The sequence below is a fragment of the Nipponia nippon genome, unplaced genomic scaffold (assembly GCF_047370975.1).
Source record: "Nipponia nippon isolate SJK-2023a ecotype South Korea unplaced genomic scaffold, ASM4737097v1 scaffold_28, whole genome shotgun sequence".
Classification (NCBI taxonomy): Eukaryota; Metazoa; Chordata; class Aves; order Pelecaniformes; family Threskiornithidae; genus Nipponia; species Nipponia nippon.
This window is the reverse complement of record NW_028262345.1, coordinates 1,223,539-1,245,438: the sequence shown is the minus strand read 5'-3', so window position 1 is coordinate 1,245,438 and position 21,900 is coordinate 1,223,539. Positions and strand designations below refer to the sequence as shown.

At 44.0% G+C, this 21,900-nt stretch overlaps 1 protein-coding gene across 7 annotated transcripts in view; it reads right to left on the bottom strand.

Moving 5' to 3' along the window:
* Window positions 1-21,900, bottom strand: part of FLI1 (Fli-1 proto-oncogene, ETS transcription factor) — an 89,509-nt gene that overhangs the window by 26,825 nt on the left and 40,784 nt on the right. For all 7 annotated transcript variants that reach the window (XM_087763525.1, XM_087763523.1, XM_087763527.1 and 4 more), the window contains 2 exons: window positions 12,204-12,415; window positions 3,222-3,376 (listed from right to left, as the gene is read on the bottom strand). In XM_087763525.1, the coding sequence (XP_087619651.1) occupies window positions 3,222-3,376; window positions 12,204-12,415 (367 nt within the window). The remainder of the gene's footprint in view (window positions 1-3,221; window positions 3,377-12,203; window positions 12,416-21,900) is intronic.

Sequence of the window (21,900 nt, the reverse complement as noted above, 5' to 3'; positions counted from 1 at the left end):
GCGCATAAATTGATCCCACTGACCCACTGGCAGGGTAAGCGGTCTTGATTGTCTCCCACCTGGCTGCGTCTTATACCTATGCTTGGGAACAATATTAGTGACATTTGACTGTGACTTTTCTCCCTCTGGAAAAAAGCTTTCAAAAGCAAACTCATCCCTTTGAAAGGGTATGCTTGTCACAGCTTCAGTTCTGCAATGCTATATAATTACATCAGTGCTGTATAAGTCACACCATCCTTCGCAAGTGCATTGCAAAGTCCCAACAGATGGCATTTGAAAGTCTGAGGATGGCGGTGTTTACGGTCAGCAAAGGGACTCTGAAAAAAAATATTATTGCTTAAACAGAACAGCTTGCCATGTATCTCTGAGTCACATTTGTTCACCCCGCTGACAAGAACACAATTCTACCTCCGCTAGCCCTGTGAAACCAACACAGCTATTGGAGGGCAATGTGGATTTTATACTGTCTCATGCATCATTATCAACTGTCAGCAAAGCTCCAGCTGTGGAATCTTTATTGCTGGCGATGACGTAAGAGAGAGATTGAACCCGGCTGGAGTTTCAGACCCCATGGTGATGGTTTGCTGCATCAGTAGTTAAAAAAAGAAATCATCCTTTGAGTTTCAAAAAGAGCATTAGATCAGAAAGTCCCAGCAAGAACTCGTGCCACGATACCATTTTCACAGAGTCATTTTCAGAGCATATCTGCGTTTTCAGATATTTCCTGTGCTGCTTCTCCCCATGTGTCCCATTTCAAAATTGAAGCTGCAAATTCATGTTCCACTGCAGCTGCAGAGGATTGCAAAGTCAAGCTTAAACTTTGGAGACATCTGATCTGTCCATCACAGCTGGTACATTCCTCTAAGATAAACCTCAAACACCTCAGGTCCTGAGGCAGTTGAGAAAATGGATCAGAAATATGCAGCCATCACACAGCTGGTAGGTTGTGCTTTGGGGAGGGACAAGAAATGCCTCTGCCACACGTTTTATAGTGTATAAAACAATGCCTTGGTCCAGAACTGTAAACTGTCTGTGCTTGGGCTGCAGGGATCCCTTGACACAAAAGGTCAGGTAGTGGCTATACCTGGTGCATTCCTGGGCACCTGAGTTCCAGAATAACAGCATGAGATGGAGAAGTAAGAGCAAGGAATATTGAAATTAGAGCTGTGACATTTCCTCACTGAATTTCTAGTAAACCTGGGTTGCTTAAAGCTGAATTCTAAACATGGAACTTACAACCCCATAACTTTGCAAGTCTGCTTTGGGAAAGAAAGATGGATTTGCTTTATGTTTTGGCAATAGTTAATTGAAATTCTGCTTTCTAAGCACTGGCAAAAGACTGCAAATTTTACAATGCAAGTATTCAAGGGAGGATTCTTTTTTTTTTTTTTTTTTAATTGAAAGAGTTATTTGTCTTGAGTTTTGAAAAAAAACCAGCATTTAGAGGGCATAGTGAATTTGTGGTCTCCCTTTAAACAAACACTTTTGAATTTCAGATATTCGTTCAGCCTATTTATCACTGCAAAAGCCATTGAATGGTCTCTGAAAAACTGCCTTCTTGAAACATGGCTTAGAGTGCGTTATTATTACTATTGCAAGCCTAATGTGACATTATTCTTGCCTATCTTCACCCTAATGCGCTATAAATCTTTACTCTGGATTATATTAAAATTTCCAAATGCCTTTCTTGGATGAATTGGGCCTCATATCCTGCAGCCAGAGATCTGGGATGATGTTCATTATTGTCTTCCAAAGTCTGGTAAATCACTGCTATTTCACAAGTATCTCAAGGTTTTGATTTGTGGATGCTCATGAGGGGGAAAAAAGTCCTTTTTTTCACTTTCCTTCAAAGAGGAGATTTTAAACCTTCTCTTCCACTGAGGGAATTAAAAGTAATTTCCCCTATTTCAACAACACCACCTAATTTTAGACCACCCTTGGTCTTTTTAAATATGCATAAATAGCTCTTCACGAGCAGGGTAAGTGTTCCCTCTTGAATATCTTTAATATCTTTAATCTTGAATATCTTTAATAATATAATGACTAGCTGGTATCAGCTAACACCTTTCTAGGCAATGTTGATGCTGAAAACATATCTGATGCTGTCACCGATTAGGTTAGCCAGCCTCTCTAAGCAGATCCCAACAACGGCTTAAACGGTACTTTGAGATTTGCTGTCGATCTTTTATTGGCTTCTTTTCACTACATTCAGTTCAAGCTTTTCCTTTTCATCCCAAATGGCAAACAAATGCTTGGGAATTGTCATCAGTTCGTGGTCAGGCCACAATCAGAAAACAGAACTAAATTCCACGAGGACATTTCTTTCTGCCAACAGTTCATCTGCTTGAATCAGCTACAACCCTCGGTGAAACCCTCACAGCACTGGGTGAAAAGCTGCACCCCTTGAAATCAGTGGAAGTTTTGCTACGGAAATTGGGCCAGGACTTGGCTCATAATATCTCCCTTGCTGGCAAGTTCCTGGGCTAGCTTGTTTATATCTATTGTGTTTATAAACATTGCAAGGAAAAGAATCCCTTTCATTCCAGGTTCAGACTTCACCGGTTGCCTGCCACAGCAGCTCTCAGCCTTGGCTATCTGAATGCATCTAATGCATCCCGCCAATCTCAGACAGCAGATGTGGATATCAAACACAAACAGAGAACTGGACAGGAACGTTTCTGTGTAACAGTTTTTGGAAGGATAATGTAGTTCCTGCAAAATACAATTTTTCTGGGTTTCTTCTTCTAACAAAACAATGAAAACAAAATAGCTCATTTTGAATCAATATGACATGAAAGTGCATTTGGATCCTGCAGAGCATCATGGGAATTATAATTTGGGTCCACTTCATGCTTATTCTTGCCTATGAACTGCGCTCTTTGATCATACCATGCATGTCCCAGGAAGCACTGCAGATTCTCCTCTAACATGTCACGGGAGATGGATTTGATTCAACACACCAAAACAACACTTCATTCCAGAAAAAAAACAACAAAAGAAGCAGCACTAATTATCCGCTTCTTTTTCTGATTCAAGGAAGAACATATACTGGGACACAGGTAATTCCTACTAGCCAGAAACGCTGATATTTTCCTTACTTCTTACATGGTTTGTAAGAAAGAGAATGCCTCAGGGAGTGGATAAACAAGCCTTATCTCTTCAGCTGGATATTTAAGACAGTGCAAGGAAATATGACACAAAGAGTTTGATGGTGGTGGTACCTGCTGGGACAATGACTCTCCTCTCATTGGTGGTCATGTTGGGAGGAGGCCCGTTCTTCTCATCCATGTAGGTGCTGTAACTCATTGGGTTGGACTCTGTCCCTGCTCCGACGAGTTTGCTGCATTTGTTCACACTACAGTCTACGGGGGACTCCCTGAAATGCGAAAGGAAACAGATGACTTGTCATTATTATGCACCTTTCATCCCTGCTGTAGCAGAAAGAGGTCTGGGTTACAGAAATGGCAAGTATCCCGAAGGTGAAAAGTTAAGGGGAGTTTCTTTACATGTGGGAGAGGCCATTCCTGGCCTGTGACATGAATGTCATAAGGTGATCTATGAATCACAAGTCTCATGGAGGGGATCTCTGATAATGAAACCAGTCGGAGGAAAGAGAGTTGGAGGTGCAAAGAAGAGTGACTTTCAGACAAAGGCAATGGTCGTAGTCAATACCTCTGAAATATCAAAATTCACGAACCAGATAAAAAGCAAGTGCCTATCACATAGGTCTATCGGTTACACCCTCCGCTCCCCCTTCATCCTTTATTGCTCAAGTGCGTTTTAGCAATCCTTCAGATACAGCTTGATGCTCTTAGGAGCCCTTGTTGGACTGTTTCACTCCTGCATTGTGTTAAATACAACCCTGCACGCTGTCTTGCTGTTATAGTGGAGTCTATCACCTGACAGAAAGGCTGTACTTCTCACCTCGTGACCTAAGGCATTTCTGCAGAGCTAATCAGAAATGCAGATACACCCCCTTTCATTTCATTAAGAAAGAACACAAAATACCCATGCCAAAATGACAGGATAGTCACAGGAGAATAATACAATATTAACGTGGTATCTAAAGAGTCTTATTTATACAGGGCTGAATGTAACTGATCTTGTCTGTTCTTAACAGTGAAACAGTCCCAGGCTTGTCTCCTACTTGGATAGGAAATCTAGAAATCTTAGGTGCCTTAGGCGTGAGTCAAGAACTTCAGACCACAGAAACGGTGTGCAGAAAAGGCTCTGGCCCCAGTTTTATTTCTGAGGTGATGGAGTGATGAGGAGGGAACATTTAGCAACTCAGGTGGCACTGTGCTAAGACCTGGCCTACATGCAGACCCTTGGCAAGCAATAGGCTTTCTCTGTCCTGCTCTGGGAGAATTATGAGCCTCCAAACCACAGATAGGGAGCACAGATTTTGTTCTTCTCCAGCTGCAGTAGTAACTCATGCTTTTAGCTCTAGAGGTCACTTAAAACACCAGTCCACAGCCTGCCACATGTACACAGCACATCCCAGCTCTGAAGAATCATAGAATCATAGAATCGTCAAGGTTGGAAAAGACCCTTAAGATCATCAAGTCCAATCGTCAACCTATCACTGCCAAGTCCATCTATACCATGTCTTCAAGCACCGCATCTATCCGTTCTTTAAATACCTCCAGGGATGGAGACTCAACCACTTGAACCAGGGGAAGGCGGCATTATTGCCCTCACATTTACAAGGGTGCAATAGTGTGCAACCTCTATGCAAAGCGAGCGCAGAGCCCATATCCAGTGCAGTTTAGTCCACTGCTTTAATCGCACAGCCATTCTTCTTCTCTGCCAGAAGTGAAGTGGCTTGGGAGGAAACTGAAGGGTAAGAACTATGACAGTGCACCAAATCCCACCCTCTGAGTTCAGCTGGCAAGACTTCCAAGTTTGGACACTAAACAAATTTGTTTCTTAATCTGAATGGGGGGAGAGAGGGAGAAATTACTGAAATTCAGTTATCATGGCTGGGAGATAAATGCTCCACCGAGATATTCTAAGGCAGATGGTAATTTTTTCCTCATGTCTTGCTGAGGGAATGTTGCTTGAAAATGGAAATAAGATGTATAACTTACACATGTTTGAATTTAAGGTTTTACTATTTCGCCTACTGTTTTTCCAGGCAGGGAACCAAAATCCGCCTTCAGAGAGGCAAACTGCTGAAGGTTTAATGTCCCCGTGGCAGTCAGAGGAGAGTCTGAGCAACTGCAGGGACACCAGGGTTTTCACAGGGAATGTGATCATTTCTAACTTTCTGTTGAAATACTCTGTGTCAGGTGTTAAATGCTGCCTGTACTGGCAGAGCAAAAGCCCCGAAGCAGCACAAAGGATCTTATTCTTTCCCAAGGCACAGGCTGTCCTGAGAAGACTCGGTGAAATGGCGAGAGCATCTGTGCTCCAAGGTGTCAGACTCTGTTCGGCTCAGCGCTGACTGTCCCCAGGAGGTGACCGACCTCCTCGCCTGCCCTGCCTGGGGACCAAGTGCTGACTTTAAATGGTGCAGGCAGCCCAGCTGGTGGGACAGACCTGAACACACGCATCCCCACGCAGTGAGGGCGTATGGATTCCCACCTGCCTTTGGGATGAAGTTCTCCCTTCCTCAGAGTCAACAGTAAAATTTTCTACAAGTTCCCCACAGTCAGCACCTCCCAGGTGCTAGCAGTGCTAGCACAACTACCTGCTGCCTAAGGTCCTTCTAATGGGTTCACTCTCACCCCCCTGCTCTGTAGTTAAATTTCCCTGGAAAATAACCCCCTTAGTTGAAATATGCAATATTTACGCTAGAATAGTTACATATATAATATTCATACAGAACTACAGGATATATCCAGACTCTCAGATAAGCACATCTTCTAAAAAGCTGATCTGCCCAGGAGTATACATGCTTTCTACTGGCATGAAATGACACACGTGAAAAGACCACAGGGTCCTTGGCCGTCTCTATCTGCTAAGAATTGTGCACATTCACACGACCGACACAGCAAAGTAACAAAAATAACACCAACACGGTAAGATATCTCCTCGGTGGTTTTGTGGTGGTTTTTCACTTTGCAGACTCTTGGCTTAGCAGCTAGGATCCTGCTTATCCTCTGCCTTGCTCTGTATGTCTCAGCAGCCAAAACCAGACAACCAAGTATTGGAGGCTGAGATCTGAAAAGAAGTTTAAGCGACTGAGGTGTCCTTACCAACCACCGATTTACCACTGTGGGAAGAGAATCCACTCAGTGAATCCTGCGGGACATGTTAAATGTGCTCCATGTACCTGACAGGGTTGTGTCCATGTGGCTGAGTAGATGCCTCCCTTCCCTCTGAGGAAGTTTTCAGGATGGTTGGATGCAGAGCTAACTGATCTGATGATAGCAGAAGGACAGACAAAACTGGGAATAGCATTGCCAAAACTTAACTGGGCAGGAGACCGAACTGTCCTTCCCTTAAGAAAAATACCGTGAAATCTGTAATGACAGCAAGCAGGAAGATCCTTACTTTTGCGTCCTCTGTAACCCAGCATTTCCTACCAGATCCAAATGGAGCCTTTTATTGGGAAATGAGACAGCAATACCAGACCAAATCATCTTTGCAGCTCCTGGACGCCCATTACTGCACTGCCCCAGCCTAAAACGAGGGATTTAACAGTATCCCAGCAGAAGGTAGGTGTAGCTGTGGGCAACACAAAGAAGAATTCAGCGTGGGGAACAACTACAGTATCAAATGAGAACAGGGAGCTGCAAGCCATGAATAGCGTATTCATTGAATATAGCTCCTTTCTTAGTTCATGCATTACCCACAAGCAGACTTAGATTTATATAAAAATTTCCTCATTATTTGAAATGGTTTGTGCGGGGGATTTCGGATGCCAGATTAATCCTGGACTTTTCACAGAGACTTCAGACTTTCAAGTGGCTATATATGCTGGACTAGCTCAGCTTCTGGGCAGAAAACATTGTAGATCTCCTAAGGTAAATGGATATAGGCTGCTTTCACAAGATCTCTTAAGTATATTCACTGTGGCAGTGACAGAGTCCAAGGAATATGAAGCAGTACCCATTCCCACCGTCCGTCCAAAGACTCTTCATTCCAGCAGCTCCAGTAGCAGTCTCTGGGGATGCCAAGAGCTTGGTGTTTTGGGAAAGTTTATGCTAGACTGGCCAAAATGGACAAGCAGCTAGGCTGGCATTGACTAATAAATCCTCTGTACAGCTTCAGCCTGTGTTCCAGATACCTGGAAATAAAGCAATTACTGTCCCAGGGCCTCTGTCTAGGAATCACCTTTGGCTTTCATTCGAAAGAGCAAAATAAGGGATTTCAGTAATTTCTGAACCTGACTCAGCTGTGGTCAGTGGGATATTTCCTCCTTCTTTCTACCCCTTTCTTCCTATCCTTTCATTCCTCCTCTCCTCCCATCCTTCTTTCTTTTTAAATTTGCCACTTTTTGGTGTAAGTCCCCATTTGGCTATCTCAGCTTTAATCTTAACACTTGAAATTAAATTTTAATATTTTTTTTTCGTTCAGTGAAGGAAGTAGGAACAGACATACTGTGATTCTGCTTGTGGTCCCCTCTTACAGGCAGGGAACAGAGCTATCAGGGCAGAATCACAGCTCCTCAAGACTTGCATCTAACTACACTTTAACCCTGCCTCTCATCCTGCTCTCAGGAATGCCTCAGGAAAAAGTTCACACTGAAAAAGACTATAAGTCTGCAGAAAGCAGGGACAACTGTAAAAAGGATGGAAAAAGACATACAGGTTACAAAACTCCAACCGTGTGAGGAAAGCACAGAGGCTCTAAAAGAATCGTGTTTATCACATGCAGGTAAATGCAAACAGTAGGTAATTGCACAGTCTGCTGCTCTGGCTGGGGACTAGAACAACACAGTGAATCCCACTAGAGGGCTCACACGCTACTTAAAGGGGATTTTTATTCTTATAGACATCATAGATGGTCCCTTTGTTTTGTTTTGAGAAAATCATTGTGGCACAAAAATGTTCTGAGATCCCTGAACCTTAGCATTATTTTAATATTCTGAAGCAAGAGAATGTCTCCAAAGCATTTTCAAAGCACTAACTTAATTATTTGAGCTAGACAAAATTTGTAACATCAGTTGGAATTACACAGCGAAGTTTGCCCACATCTGTGCATACATCCAGCACATTAAAGTATTGTTTCACATTTGAAGATCATACAACTTTTGTAACATTTTTTTAAAAATCACTCTCTGAGTTTAGCTACAAATGCAGATCTGTAGTAGCTCAGTAAATACCGACAAAATTTGGAACGTCTGTTGTTTGGTTCACTCTTCGCATTTGGAATTTATGTAAAATATAAGGAAAAATCTATTATTAAAATGGACTGTAAACTGGGTTCAACTTTACCCAGCGTTTTTCTAAATCATCCTCCTCCTTTATGCACCGGAATTTAAAATGTGAAAGATTTTTTTTTTTTTTAGAAAGATAAATGGTTGTATTTGTATCACAAAAGCATCTAAAGGTCCCAACAGAAATCCAGGCCTAGTATGCTGGGAACTGTACAAACACATTGTAGGAGAGAGATCTTTCTCTGAAAGGACTATAAACGAAATAAACAAAAGACACAAACCCAGCAAAGAACAAAGATTGCAAGCCACGCTTCCAGTCCCCGAATGGATGCAAAGAATGATGAGCAGTATACAGAACATCTTGCAGTAAACCCATGGAAAAGCTGGACTTTTATTTTTTGCGTGCAACAGGTCAGTGCTACAAATACAAGACCATTTCCCTTTCCCAATGCCTAAGGGGGTGTAAGAAGCACGAGGATCTTAATTTTTCTGTGGTGGATTTTAACTGCCTTGTGTGCGGACAATAATCACTGTGAAACACAGGTCTAGCACTAGGTTTTGTTCTGAGCAAGCAGCTGTCTGTGAAGGCAAGGACAGATTTTGAGGCCACATACTGCATCCAGGCCTGATAATACTAGAAACTCTCACAAAATTTCTACTTCTGAATCTTGTAATAATACAGAAGTCCCATCTTCTCCCCTAAAAGACAGATCCCTGCCACTGGCTGAACATCCCCTATAGACAGTTAGTATGCAGTTATCTGGGAAATTCTTTCCAATTTGGGACTAAACTAGGGAATCCTGACACGGGGTAGAAAGCTGGTCAGGGTTTCCATGTTATTTAGCACTTGGAGGGACAGCTCAGCAAAACAGGCTTGGAGAGGTTCTTTAGAGACCCCTTCTCCCACCCTGCTGAGGACCAAACCAACTCATCACACTATACCTCACGGCAGTCAGACCTGCTTCTGGTTGCTAAGAAAAAGAAGAAAAGCTGGACACTGTCCCTTACCGTCATCCAGCTCCCTCCACTGTCAGGTTTCCTATAGCTTTATCACTCCCTAGAGTACATAAACCATTCTCTTGACAAGCAGCAAATGCTAGTGCTTCAAGTACAGGTGAAACACAGAAAAAAGGCTGCTCCCTTTAATGAGGCAGCTGGAACCCAGTAAGAGAGCGTGCTTGAAAGACAAGAGAGAGCAGGAGAGGCAGAGAGAGAGGGAGGGGGAATAGGATTTGTTATTCAGTCCGCAGTTCAAGTTAATCCGTATTGAGATCGGCATGTGCCGCTCAGATGTTGTGTCAGTTTTGCCAGGCAGCTGATGGGCAGAGGAATAAGCAACTGGAGTGGCCCAACCCGTAACAATGAACTGTGATGGACACGGGCGGAAAGGGTGAATTTTTAGCCATGAACAGGAGGAGAGGATGGATAAGTCAGATGAATGTTCTCATTTCCTGGGTGGATTGGGACTTTTTTGCTAATAAGTTATCAAAAGGCAAGGCTGGAAGCTATTTCAGTGCTTAGTTCTGACATTTAAAACAGTCTTGTCTTTTTACCTAACAGGTTGGGAAGCTGTTACCCCTTTTTTAGAGAGACGAAGGACACTTAGTTTCTGCCTGAGAATCTTGTAGTCTTGAGCAAGCCCATAAAGAAGGATTTCCTTTTTGCCCAGAATAAACACACTTCTAGAGGGCCTTTCTCTATGGGTATCAGAGCACTTACAGTTGTTAATGAATCGGTTTGTCACAGCAGTATTATTTCCCTTTTTTTCTGAGCCAATGAGGAAATTGTAGCACAAAGATCACCACGGAAGGACAGCCCAATACATTTGATTCCCAAGACACGCAGTACATATACAATGAGAACGTTACATAGGCTTTTGGACATACAAGTACCCACACATACGGAATTGACACAGAACATGTGCTTACAGGATCGGAAAAGCACAAATATGCGCTGCCTGTGGTAGCTCAGCAGATGCGACAGGACTGCTTGTTCCCTTGGCCCTCCAAACTTTGCTAGAGTGAGACAGACAAGTAGCATAACGGGAGGAAACGCTCTCTGTGTGTTGGTCTGACACTATGGGTGTGAGCAACTGATGTCATGCTACAAAGGGCTTCCTCACATGATCGTGGGAGCGTGTTGCCTGTGCCATACATGAGGCCGATTCTGCCACCTCAGTTCTCATGGCTGGTTCACCTCTCTGCAGGATGGGGAGGTCAGACCTGCTCAGTACCATGCACAAGCCTCGCTCATTCAGTCAGGATCCCGCTCTGCATTGCCCTCTTGAAGATTTTAGGGATGGCTTAAGAAAACTAGCCTTGGTAGCCAAAGGTAGTCCTCGTGACTATCAAAAAAACCCAACATGCTGGTACTTGCAAGATCCATCCTTTTGCCTATGTTATCCATGGATGGTGTTTTTCAGGAAACAACTAATTTTCCTATGTTTCAGCCTCGATTCTGAGACTGCAAACACTAGTGCGAAAATCCATGCAGTTCTTCTGAAGTCCAGAAATGATATTAAGGTACCGCCGGGGCAAGATCAAATTCGGTCTACAAATGATCACCATCAAAGACTAACTGACGCAAAGAGCTTTATCTTATAGTAAAATCAGCATCTACTCTATACTTACGAGGAAAAAAAAACATGCTGCTGTTTGAAGCCTTTAACACCATCATCTCACTATAGAAGTCTGAAAGTGCGAGGCTGCTTTCTGTTTCAAACTCTACACTTTGCTAGGTTCTCAGAAACCAGGAAAATAGGCTGTTACAGAAGCCCTAAACTAACCCTGAAGAAGAAAAACCCTTGACTGTTTAACTGTCCTGTGTTAACATTTTACAAATGTTAGAGATGTTTGTGACTTTGAAATTAAAATCAAATTTAACTTTAAAACAAACTCTAAAACTTAATGCGAAAAAATAAAATAGTTTTTCTTTATTGTACACATTTATAATTGAAATAATTTGAAAATTTTACACCTTCTTTGCCTAAGAGGATGCAGTTTTTTCCTAGGCTTTGTACTTGTAGAAATGTTTTGAAAAGAGACAATCTGAGCTGCAATAATAAAATATTTTCAAGTCTTTGAATTTCTCATTGAACAGGGAAATGATCCAGCTCCCTCAGCTCTGACTACAAATGGTGGGGGGCAGGCCTCTACCTCTTTGGCTAAAAGCTGTTGCAGATACATCATAACCAGTGTCCCTCTGATGGTTAGCATCACTGCTCAGATCTACTCCTGAACACTCTTTTTCACCAGTGGTCGCATATACTCACACAGAGGACATGGGTATATGCCTTTTGTTTTGTTACACCTCACAGACTGCCATAAAGAACCTCAGTCTCCTCTTTTTCTCTTCTCCATCAAATAGCTCTCCAGGTTCCTATGGTTGCTTCTGCCATGGCAGAGCACAAATGTAGTTACAGGTGCAATGAGAAGTGCCCTCCAGTGACGCCCACACAGTCCATTAGTGCAGCTTTCACCAGCTTCACTCTGGAGCACTGGTATAAACATCAACTCTTACTGCATGACCGACTCCATCTTCAGGAGCCCCTTGAACCATGGCACATTTGTGGGATGCTGAACTAAGTGATGAAATGTGTAATTTACAACAGTGTTTGCAGCGTGAACTCTGTCCTGGCAGTCTCATGTCTCAGTCTGTACAGCATTTGTGGAGACCGGGAGAGATGTGTGCTGCAGAACTGCAAGAGCAAGATCGTCAGGCCATTAAAAAATGAGTGACAAAGGAACTCCAGGGGGAGCGAGATATGGTCCTACACAAAGAGTGGAGTTTGGTGATATGCAGGACAAGAGCGCAAATGGACGAGACCTGCTTTGCTTTTGTTTAAGAATCAGTAGATGTGGAAAGGGTCTTTCCTTACCTTGATCCATTCATGTGGTCATATTCCCTTTTTACATTGACCCGGACGGGCTGATTAATCCACTCCTGCTGAGGAGGCAAAGGGTTGATTTTGTGCGGCTGGCCATAGTCAGGGTTCCCTGAGGCTGTCATATCTGCCTTGGGGAGGTGAGTGGCAGCGCCGTACGTGGAGTCAAAGAGGGACTGGTCGTCGCTCACCACCGACAGAGCCTCCTGAGGAGAAAAAGAACAAGTGCTCAGAGTCATGACTAAACTAGTAACTCCACTCTTATTCTCTCTTTGAGCTGGTGAGCACCTGCAAGGGCCCCACAGCTGCCCAGCACTGTCTGAAATTGCCATCTGCCAGGATTGCAGATTGAATCAGATTCTTTGGGGTCCATAAACCCGTATGCAAAACCAGTGGGTTGCTTTGCTAGCTGCTGTGTTGCTCTGGGTGGGGCAAGAGTTAAGGTTAACTTGACTTCTGCAAACTGTAAAGGTGGCTGCTGGGTGCTGTACCATTCTCCTTGCTTGCTGTAAGCAGCTTCATCTGCGATTTCATACAGTTACCTGCCCACCTGCCTGCACTTGCTGGTCCAAAAACAACCAAAGAGATACGTAGTATGTAACATGTCTGGAGTGTCCTTTGAAGGTCTATACATCTTCTTTCAAAAGGTTTTGTGTGGTGTTTATATTTTGAGGTTACTAGTGAAGGAGAAGTAGTCAGTACAGGTCAGAGTTATGGGTGTTAGTGGTGGGATAAAAAATGCATTGCTCTACGCTTTTTGTTTATTTTGTGGGAAATGTAGGACTGGTGAGTTACCAAACTCTGCATCTCTAGAAATGCTTAAAAACAGGAAATTGTTATCCTTTTTTTCCTGCTGAAACTCCAAATGTTGACAAAAAGTTTTGACTATCAATTTGCTTGTGTTGATGCGCTCGGGTTTTCTAAATGAAGCATGCCAGGCTCATAAAGGCTTTGGCACAGTCCTGCCTTATTCAAAGTGCATCTGACAGGGGTCTGCATGTTCTTTATGGAGCTAAGCTAACCTCACATAACACAGCTGCCATTATGGCTGGCAAGCCAGAAACTGAACGAGGAACCTCCCAAACTAAAAGCACACACTACTTTAATGTGAGTTAATGGAGCAGACCTTCGAAACAAAGGCAGCAACAGACTCACCTACTCTGTGGACCAAGCATTCAAAAGACCTGTAACATCAATGTGTATGCAGCAGTGGGTTACCCGTGAACACACAGACACTGTCTTTGCTGGTGTGTTGCTAAACCTCAGTGCTCAAAATTCACAGGACACAGTCCAAATCATGAGCTTTTAAAAATAATAAGTTATTGCTCTCTCCCCGCTTCCCCCCAGCAGTCATTTCTGAGGTTACTTTTGAAAACTTTTTCCACAACCAGGGAGGGAAACAGAAATTCTGAAAACTTAGAGAAGTGCAGCTGCTGGAATCCTCCGATTACACGAGAATCTAAGTGCAAATCAGATATTACTAGCCTCATGATATCATCACAAAAAATGTCAATAGTTAGAGTCTGCTGGGTCAACATGAGAATCCCTCTCAGCTTGAAGTTAACCCACTTAGAAAGAGTCAGGTCAGTGCTCTGCATTTACAAATATCAGCACTTTTCTATCTCAGATCTCGGATCACGTAACAAAACCAAATAAGCCTGAGTAGCCTAGAATTTAAGCAGGCCTGACTAAGCTTGAATTTGGAGGAACCCTCAAACATCTGCCTAAGTCTTGTCGAAGTTACAGTATTTGCTGTAAAAATTTGTGAGCAACCTCTCACACTGCTCAGCAGAGGTGGCTACAGCCTTTAAACAACAAAAATGAGAGCTTTTACCCCACACTGCCTAATGCTGCGTGTTGCAAGGAGCTCAGACTGTGTTCATCCTTTCCAGCAGGTTTTTCTTGGTGGATGCATAACCTTTCAAAAATAACCCCTCCCTTTTTCTGCTTTAATTAGAGTAAGCTAGGGAGTAGAAGGTGCCCCTCGGAAGAATTTCCTTGTGGTGCAATCCTGTATGATCAGGATTGCATGATCCTTGTGTCAGAAACTCCTTAAAGAGATTAAGACTATCTTCAGGCTATAAACTTTGCCTGTGTAGAATGGTACAAGAACACGAGATCTTCTGATGACAGCTCTTAAAAGAGAGCAAGCCTTTCCATCAGAGGTAAGGATATAGTGACTTGCTGCTTCTCTGGTGTACTGAAGTCAGGATGTCAAGCAGGGGTACCTAAATGACACATCTCCTGTAAGTCTCTGCTTCCTCTCAGTACAAAAAATGCGGGGTTCCCTACATTATGGCATGAGGTAGCACATGCACCCCAAATACCTGGGGTGCTGGGCTGACTTACAACTGTCTAGACCCAGTCTAGACTACTCTATGCATTGATCTTACTAGTCAGAAGCAAGGAAACCATAAGTACCACTGCAAATTCATGAAGTAAAATTTTAAAATTGGAAAGCAGGGATCTTTCTGGCTACCCCCCCCCCCAAAAAAAAAAAAAAAAAAAAAGAAACAACCGCCCCAAAGAACAGCCCTGGACTAGGATCACTGATTAGTGCTGCATCCAAGTACAACTATCTTTACATACGCAGGCAAGTACACACTTTTCTCTGATATACAGAATATCTGATGGAGAAGGCTGCCTCCTCAGATAAGGATCTTCCTTGAAAGACAAAGCGGCTGCTAGGCCCTGCCTACAGCAGCAACTGGCGTTAACGGGGATAATGATAATTTCACAGGCAGGCAGCAGTTGCAGCAAGAAGCTCTGCATTTTGCTGCTTGAATGCATAGACTGCAAACTCTATTGTCTTTAAAACTCTATTGCACACAGGGAAAGAAATTAATATGCGACGACTGCCATCATGGCCAGCCCAAGCAGTTACTGAAGAGGAATCGTTGGAGCTAAAACCCTGAGGTAGTTACAGCCACAAAAGCTACAGACTCAAGGCTCTGGGGGAACTGAAGACACACAGAGCAGATCAGGCAGAGATAGCGGCTTGTAACACCTGCTTACCATCCGAGTCGTGCATGCAAATAGCAAACAAGTATTGCTGATTGCCTGCAAGGGAAGTTGGATGGCATGCTGCCAACCCCTGCTGCAATCGGCCTCTCCACGGCGCTTAGGAGAAAAACAAAGGGGTGGCAAGCAACAGGTAGCCTTTAGCTGGCAGGGTCAGCGTACGGGGACCACTCGGATAACATCCTAGCAGTGAGGACTACCTGGCACTCAGTTTAACTCTCTTGGAAGAGGACAGGGCTCAGGTGGCCCTGCCAGAGTTTCAGGCTCCAGACCCAGATGGGGAACGTGTACAACCTTCCTTGTACTCACTATCAGAGACTCTGCTTGGCCAGATTCAGTTTTGAAGGACTAATCTGTTCAGGAAGTGCTTGGCTTCAGTTCTGGCTGAGGAAGAGATCAACAGTTAAATTGAATACCAGAGGGCAAATCTCTATCCCCTGGAATCGAGAGCTACTTAGCGTTTGGTGACGGGCAACTGGGAAAACACATTGAGACATTAAAGGTGCTAACATAACCTACCCAGACAGGCCACAGTTCGCCAGGGTTCCCCCCATGCTGTTGCCTCCCGGGCTGTGTCCTTGAGCTGGCCAGACTGAGTCTGAGACAGGGGTCTTGTGTGTATTATTCTGGCATATATGTTACATTATATGCCTCTGGGAATAGGCTAGCTTCAGTTTTTCCAGTTTTTAATCACATTCCTGGCATAAATGTGGCAAGTCCCGTCTACGGCAGCTTGCAGCGCAGCGATAGGCAAGTTCAACTCCCTGTGAAGCGCAGCCCCAGCCTTTGCAGGGCAGCCCACCACTGAAGTGCCACAAATGAAAGGCTCCCATTGCTATGACTGCTGAAACAGCTTTGCATAGAGCTGGCACACACTTCTGCATCCCTTAGACATGAATATGCGATACGGCTACTATTAATAACAGTCCATAGTTGTAAGAGGTCGAATTTGCAGGTTTTCTTTTTTCAGACGAGCCATCTAGACCCAGGTCCCAGGTCGAAGTGCTTCAGTAAGGTGAGGTGCACTTTGATTTTGTCCCTGTGTGCTGCAGGAAAACCAGTCTGTTCTGGTCACACAGGTAGCATGCTAGGGAGGGCTGATAGTCCACCAACACTTCAAGCAAGTTATCCCGAAACAGAGGTGGCACGCAAGCTTTAGTAAAAGTTTTCACTTAGTTAATGAATTGAGCAGCACATTTGAGCCAATATATGAATGGAACGGGTCTGAGAAACAACTCCTAGGTAAAAATCAGGGGCAACTGTGCAATGCAGACATCTGATGTGAAACATCATCATTTACCTCGATGTTCTTCCATCCGCAGTCCCTGACACAGTCTTTGTGGCACTGATGACTGCACTAATAACAGAGCTAGCCCCAGGATATCCTAATGTCCTCACTAACCTCTAGAGGTTTGCCTTGGACAAGGCCCCTAAAAGTTCAGGTTTTTAACCTCATCCAAAGTTCACTGGCAAGGAAAGCTCGCTAGAGGTTCCCAGTTCCCTGGGTTCAGCTCTGGGAGAAAGATCATGAAAACAAGAGCCGGTGAGGTGACAGCAGTCACTGCTTTCATCCCAGGTATAACCCAGCATCTACAATAACGGCTCTTTCCAGGTGCATGCAATGCCTTTACACTGAATATTGACTGTGAGCTCTTTACACTCACTTTTCTGGCCATAACCACATTTAAAAGGCATTACTAAAGATCAAAGGTTCATCCTCCTCCACAAAGCCTGACTTATAAGAGAAAAAAATGCTGAGTACTTGAACCATCATGCCATGCATGGAAAGATTACTTCCACCTCTAGAGGGGTGACTTTTTTCTTTTTTCTTTTTTTTGGCAAGAGTATATCTTTGCCACTCTTAGTCCTGTGGGAAAATCGCTCCTGAAAGATTTTTGTAAAGACAATGTTACCAACACAGACCCACTGTCTGAAGAGCCCAGATGTACGATGCAAAGCACCAAAATATGAGGTACCAGCAGCAACTAGCCTTACACATGGCTTGAGGTTAGCACAGAGGATCTATTCCTTGAATAGAAATTACTTGGGCACCAGTTTTACAAGTCAGCACTTCTGCTGCCAACATCTCATACAAGCAGAAAAAAGATAACATCAGACTTACAAGAAAATGAGTCAAATATAAGATTTTAAAAGGAGCAGAGTCTGTGTTGATCTTGGGGCAGTAAATTCGGATGGATTGGGCACTGAATTAGGAGGCAGGAAGGCAGAATATTATTCTCATCCTTGCCTTTGACCTTTGGCATAACCTTTAGCGAGGCATTCCCCTGTCTGTGCCTTTTTGCTCCCTTCAGCCTGATCTGTGCACACTGTAAGCTCTGTGGGGTATAGAGCCTCGTCCCTGCTGTTACTGGAAAACAAACAGGAATCTTTTGGGTAATTCAAAGCAAGGCCTGGGCTGCAATCCCACACTCTAATATATCCAGTCTTTGCAGTACACCTAGCCAAAACAAAAAGATAGAAAGACCTCTACAGCTTTTTCAGCACACTTTTCCTGAGGTTTGCTCACGCTACTCCACCTTCCTTACAGGATATTATGCGATTGGTGCAGGGACTCCACATAACTCCCCCTGGAAAATTATAATCATAGGCATTTTATTGCTAACAACCACAATCCAATCTTGTGCCCTTCACAATCAATTTCAGGCCTGCCTCTGCAGCAGAGGATTTGCGGGCTGCAGCTAGCACCAGAGATCCATCATAACGCTGTAGTGAAAACAGCAGACTGGGAGCCGTCACCGCCTAAGTGCATCGCTCTTTACCTCTTCTATCTACTTGCAGCATTGCACAGCGACGGATAAACCATTCTGTTCACAGTATTTTCCAGCTGAGCTGCTGGCATTCGCGTTGTGGCAACCCAAATGCTGGTAATCCGTGCCACAGAGCTGTCCCTGCCCTGAGGAGGAGGGACAGGAGGAGATGCAGTCTTGCTTTCCCTGCTGCAGCAGGACTAAAGATTAAGAAGAAGGCAGCATACCTTTAAGACTGTGTCGAAGTTTCTGCAGATTTGGGGCTTTTTTTGTGTATAAAGGAGGGCTTTCATTTAATTATGTTGATGATATCCCACAGTGCAATAATTTTGCTCTTACTCTGCACTAGAGACTTGCTCAAAACTACAAAGCAGGTTAACTCCCCTGACGAATCGCGACGCAAGCTTTCCTCGGCACCTCAGACTGCCTTTCTTTCACTTTCCACCCAGGGTACTACATTGGAGTGTAACTTGGCAGTCTCAGAATACAGCATCATTTCTTCACAATTCAAATAAATGGAAAACCACCACTTAGTAACTCATGCTAGGAGGAAACAAAGCAGGAATAAGATAGGCATAAATAGCAAAAACACACTGAAATTAGCCAGCTAAAAATGGGGCAAAATGATTTTGCAGAATTTCTCATAAGGAATATGTCTTTTTTTTTTTTTACGTTCACTATTTCCATGAAATTTCATGTCAAGTGGAGAAAAGAAGGCTGCTAAAATGAATGCTTTATTGTTTTGATATCACGATCCCCAAAACCTGACTGAAAAAGGAAATAAAAATTAAATCACGCTTCTGTACTTCACTTTTCAGAAGAGCACTTGACTTCATGCACACGTTTATAGGATCTGGACCAACAGCTTTTTTTCTCAGTCTAGACTTCTCATAAATCTGTTCAGAGCCTGTTTTGGTTTATTTCCAACAGGCAAAATACCAAGTGGGAATAACCAGGAGACAGCACTCCTCCCCAGCAAGTTGCTGCATTAGGGCTGATGATAAGAAGGCTTAGGGGCACCAGCCCCAGACACATGGGAAATCTCCAGGAGATGCCTCTGTGCGGTCTCAGCACAGGACCGGGAGAGGAAATGAAAAAAAGAAAAGAACCTGCCCAAATTACTGCTGTGGCCTCTTGACGTCTTAAAAGTAACATGCTGGAATCTGAGGCTAGAGAGACTGGACGTGTCCGATAGATGATCACATCTCCATCATGTAAGTTCCTAAATCCTGGAGGCGTGCTGCAGCTCTTCCTTTAAAGAGAAGGGCAGCTGTGCTTTGGAGCATGCAGCATCCCTGCCAGTCTCCAGCTGGCTCACCCGCATCCCTAGGCCTATAGACAGGGGTTTCCCTAAGCACTCCTACCCATCTTGGGTTCTTCACACCCCGCTGTACTGATACATGCTGGGAGTAGCGGATGAGGTGTCTGCCCATTAGCAGATGAGGGACAAATCACAGCTTCTGGCTTCTGTTCCCAGAAGGTTTGGGAGAATTCCTGCCCAGTTCTGCCCACCAAGACACATGAGATGATTTAGGATGAGAGTACTGAACCTTGTGGGTAAAACGTTAAGCCTGTTAAAAGTCCTGGAAGCTTTGCCATTGGCATAGCTTGAGCCAGGTTTCATTTTTTGGCAGCTAATTTAACTACAAAAGGATTCGCCTCCATGACTTAATCAGCAAAACTCTGCTGTGGCGGGAGGACTATATGATCTCTCAAGATCTTTTCCAAGCCATGTCACGTTTCCAGAAAATCAATCAGCCTTTTCCATGTATTAACACTCTCCTCGGCCAGTTTACTGTGCTTATATCACCACTGATCTCTGCCCACAGCTTTTCTGCTCCAAAGTCGCCCATACTCACTAAGAATAACTTGACGCTGCGTGGGTGATTCCTTTCCAGAGCTGGGCAGTCAAATCTACCTCTAACTCTAGTTCATCTTCCTTTTAATTTTTTTCCTCACCCTTGTAAAATAATTGACTTGCATTGAGCAGATGCGTTTGTAAACAGAGACACATGGATATAACTGTGAACATACACACTTCAGTAAATATTATTGTAGCATTTTTATGGTCTTTTCTGCTGAAGACACATGGAGGGAAACTGCAAGATGGTTTCAGAGTCTGGCTTCCTGACAAACCCAAACTATCCTGAAGAACAAATGCAGTCTATTGCTACGCAGGAATTCGGTGCTGACCTCAGCTTTGTCCCGAAGCCCCCACTGCCTGACTCCTCTCCTTGATGTGATGCCAGAGGCTGCTTTTCGGTGGCAAATTTTTCATCAGGAGTTTGCAGACTGACCAAGCACTTTGTTTCAGAAAACTTGAGCTCACTTTCAACTGCATTTGCCTGTTGCGGTAGCGCCACCATTCCTCTCAAAAGAGAGCTTTTTGATGGTATTTTTACTCATACCAGAAACTGAGACTATATAACGATCCTGCTGATTTTGTTTTCCACACGCAAAGAGCAATCGAATCTTTTCAATACACATGATTCACCCTAGAAAGAAAAACAATAAAATGAGAAACCCAAAAGTACCGGGGGGGGTTTGTCATGAGAGAGGGTATGTCACATCTATGTGTCTCCTCTTTAACAGGCTGCCTTGGAGAAGGACGTAAAGCGGAGTCTTAAAAGCATGAAGGAATAGGTGCAAACCACAAAATCTTATCTTCTCAGTTTGGGTTCCTACTGTCAAAGCACTGGAAACTGTAAAAAGAGTGTTCTCCCAGGAATTCAAGATCTGGGAGGTGGCAGTTTAGAGAGATGCAAATATTTCAGGTTCCTCTGAGCTCTGACTCACCGCTACACCAATGCCCATTCATTATTTTTTATTTCACTTTGATACTATTGTCCCAGTTACATTCACAAACACCGCAATCGTATCCTGTTTTGTTCTCTGACACCATTCCCTTCACAATCGCAGGAAGCCCATCAGGAAACATTCATCGGGTGCTGTTATGTTTCCATCCGCAGAGAACAAAACATGCACTTTCAGCCCAGGATGACTTATTCCAGACTAAGGAAAAACAACAGCATGAAAGAATCAAAGCAGAGTCTCCAGGAGAGAGCGCAGTATGTGCTTCTCCCCTGAAACAGGGGTAGGAGTCCTGAGCAATGCTCAACGCCTCTTACCCAGGGAATGCTTAGCGATGGAAAGGTTCAGCCAAAAGGAAATAAAAGGCATAATCCATCACTGACGTCTACAGTGCATATTGCAAGGTCTGGACACTATATCAGAGGGGGCAAATACAAGTCCAGCGCAGTCCTGCAGCTGAATCCTAAACCAGATGCGGCTTGAGATTTCAAGCGTTAGGGCTTGAGTCTATTTGCGTTCTGGGTTTGGCCCAGATCCCTGAGCTACGTTTGGATTAAATCTGTGTTCAGGGTCTCAGTGCTCATGATATTCAGAGCATAAATTCAGTGTTTCAGCCCAGAGCTGGTTACTTAGGTTTGTTGTCAAGTGTGCATTACAGGCAGTACAGAGATAAGAGGAAATAGGGGAGGTGGTTCAGGACTCACAGGAACCTGCTTCTTCCACAAGAAACATATGCATACGCTCGATAGAGCACTGTGAAACTGTCAGCTGCCTCAACCAGAAAAATGGCATTTACTGGGATGGACAAGTCCCGAGGTGGAGATTTTCAAAAGAGCCTGAAGTTACACAAATCACACTCACATTTAGCAGGAGCTGGGAGCCACAGTCCCTTGAATCCCTCTAAAATATGAGGTTTAAACCTCATGAAAGAGGCCAGCCAAAAGAGGAGCAGTTAGCAACAATACCCAGACCAGGTTCTCCATTTCGTTTGCCCACTGATCCTGGCTGCAAATATAGGTGCCATCGCTGCCCAGCTGGGTGCTTAATAAAGCCGTGCATTGATGCCTTCTGCAGAATAACCAGCCTCTGCT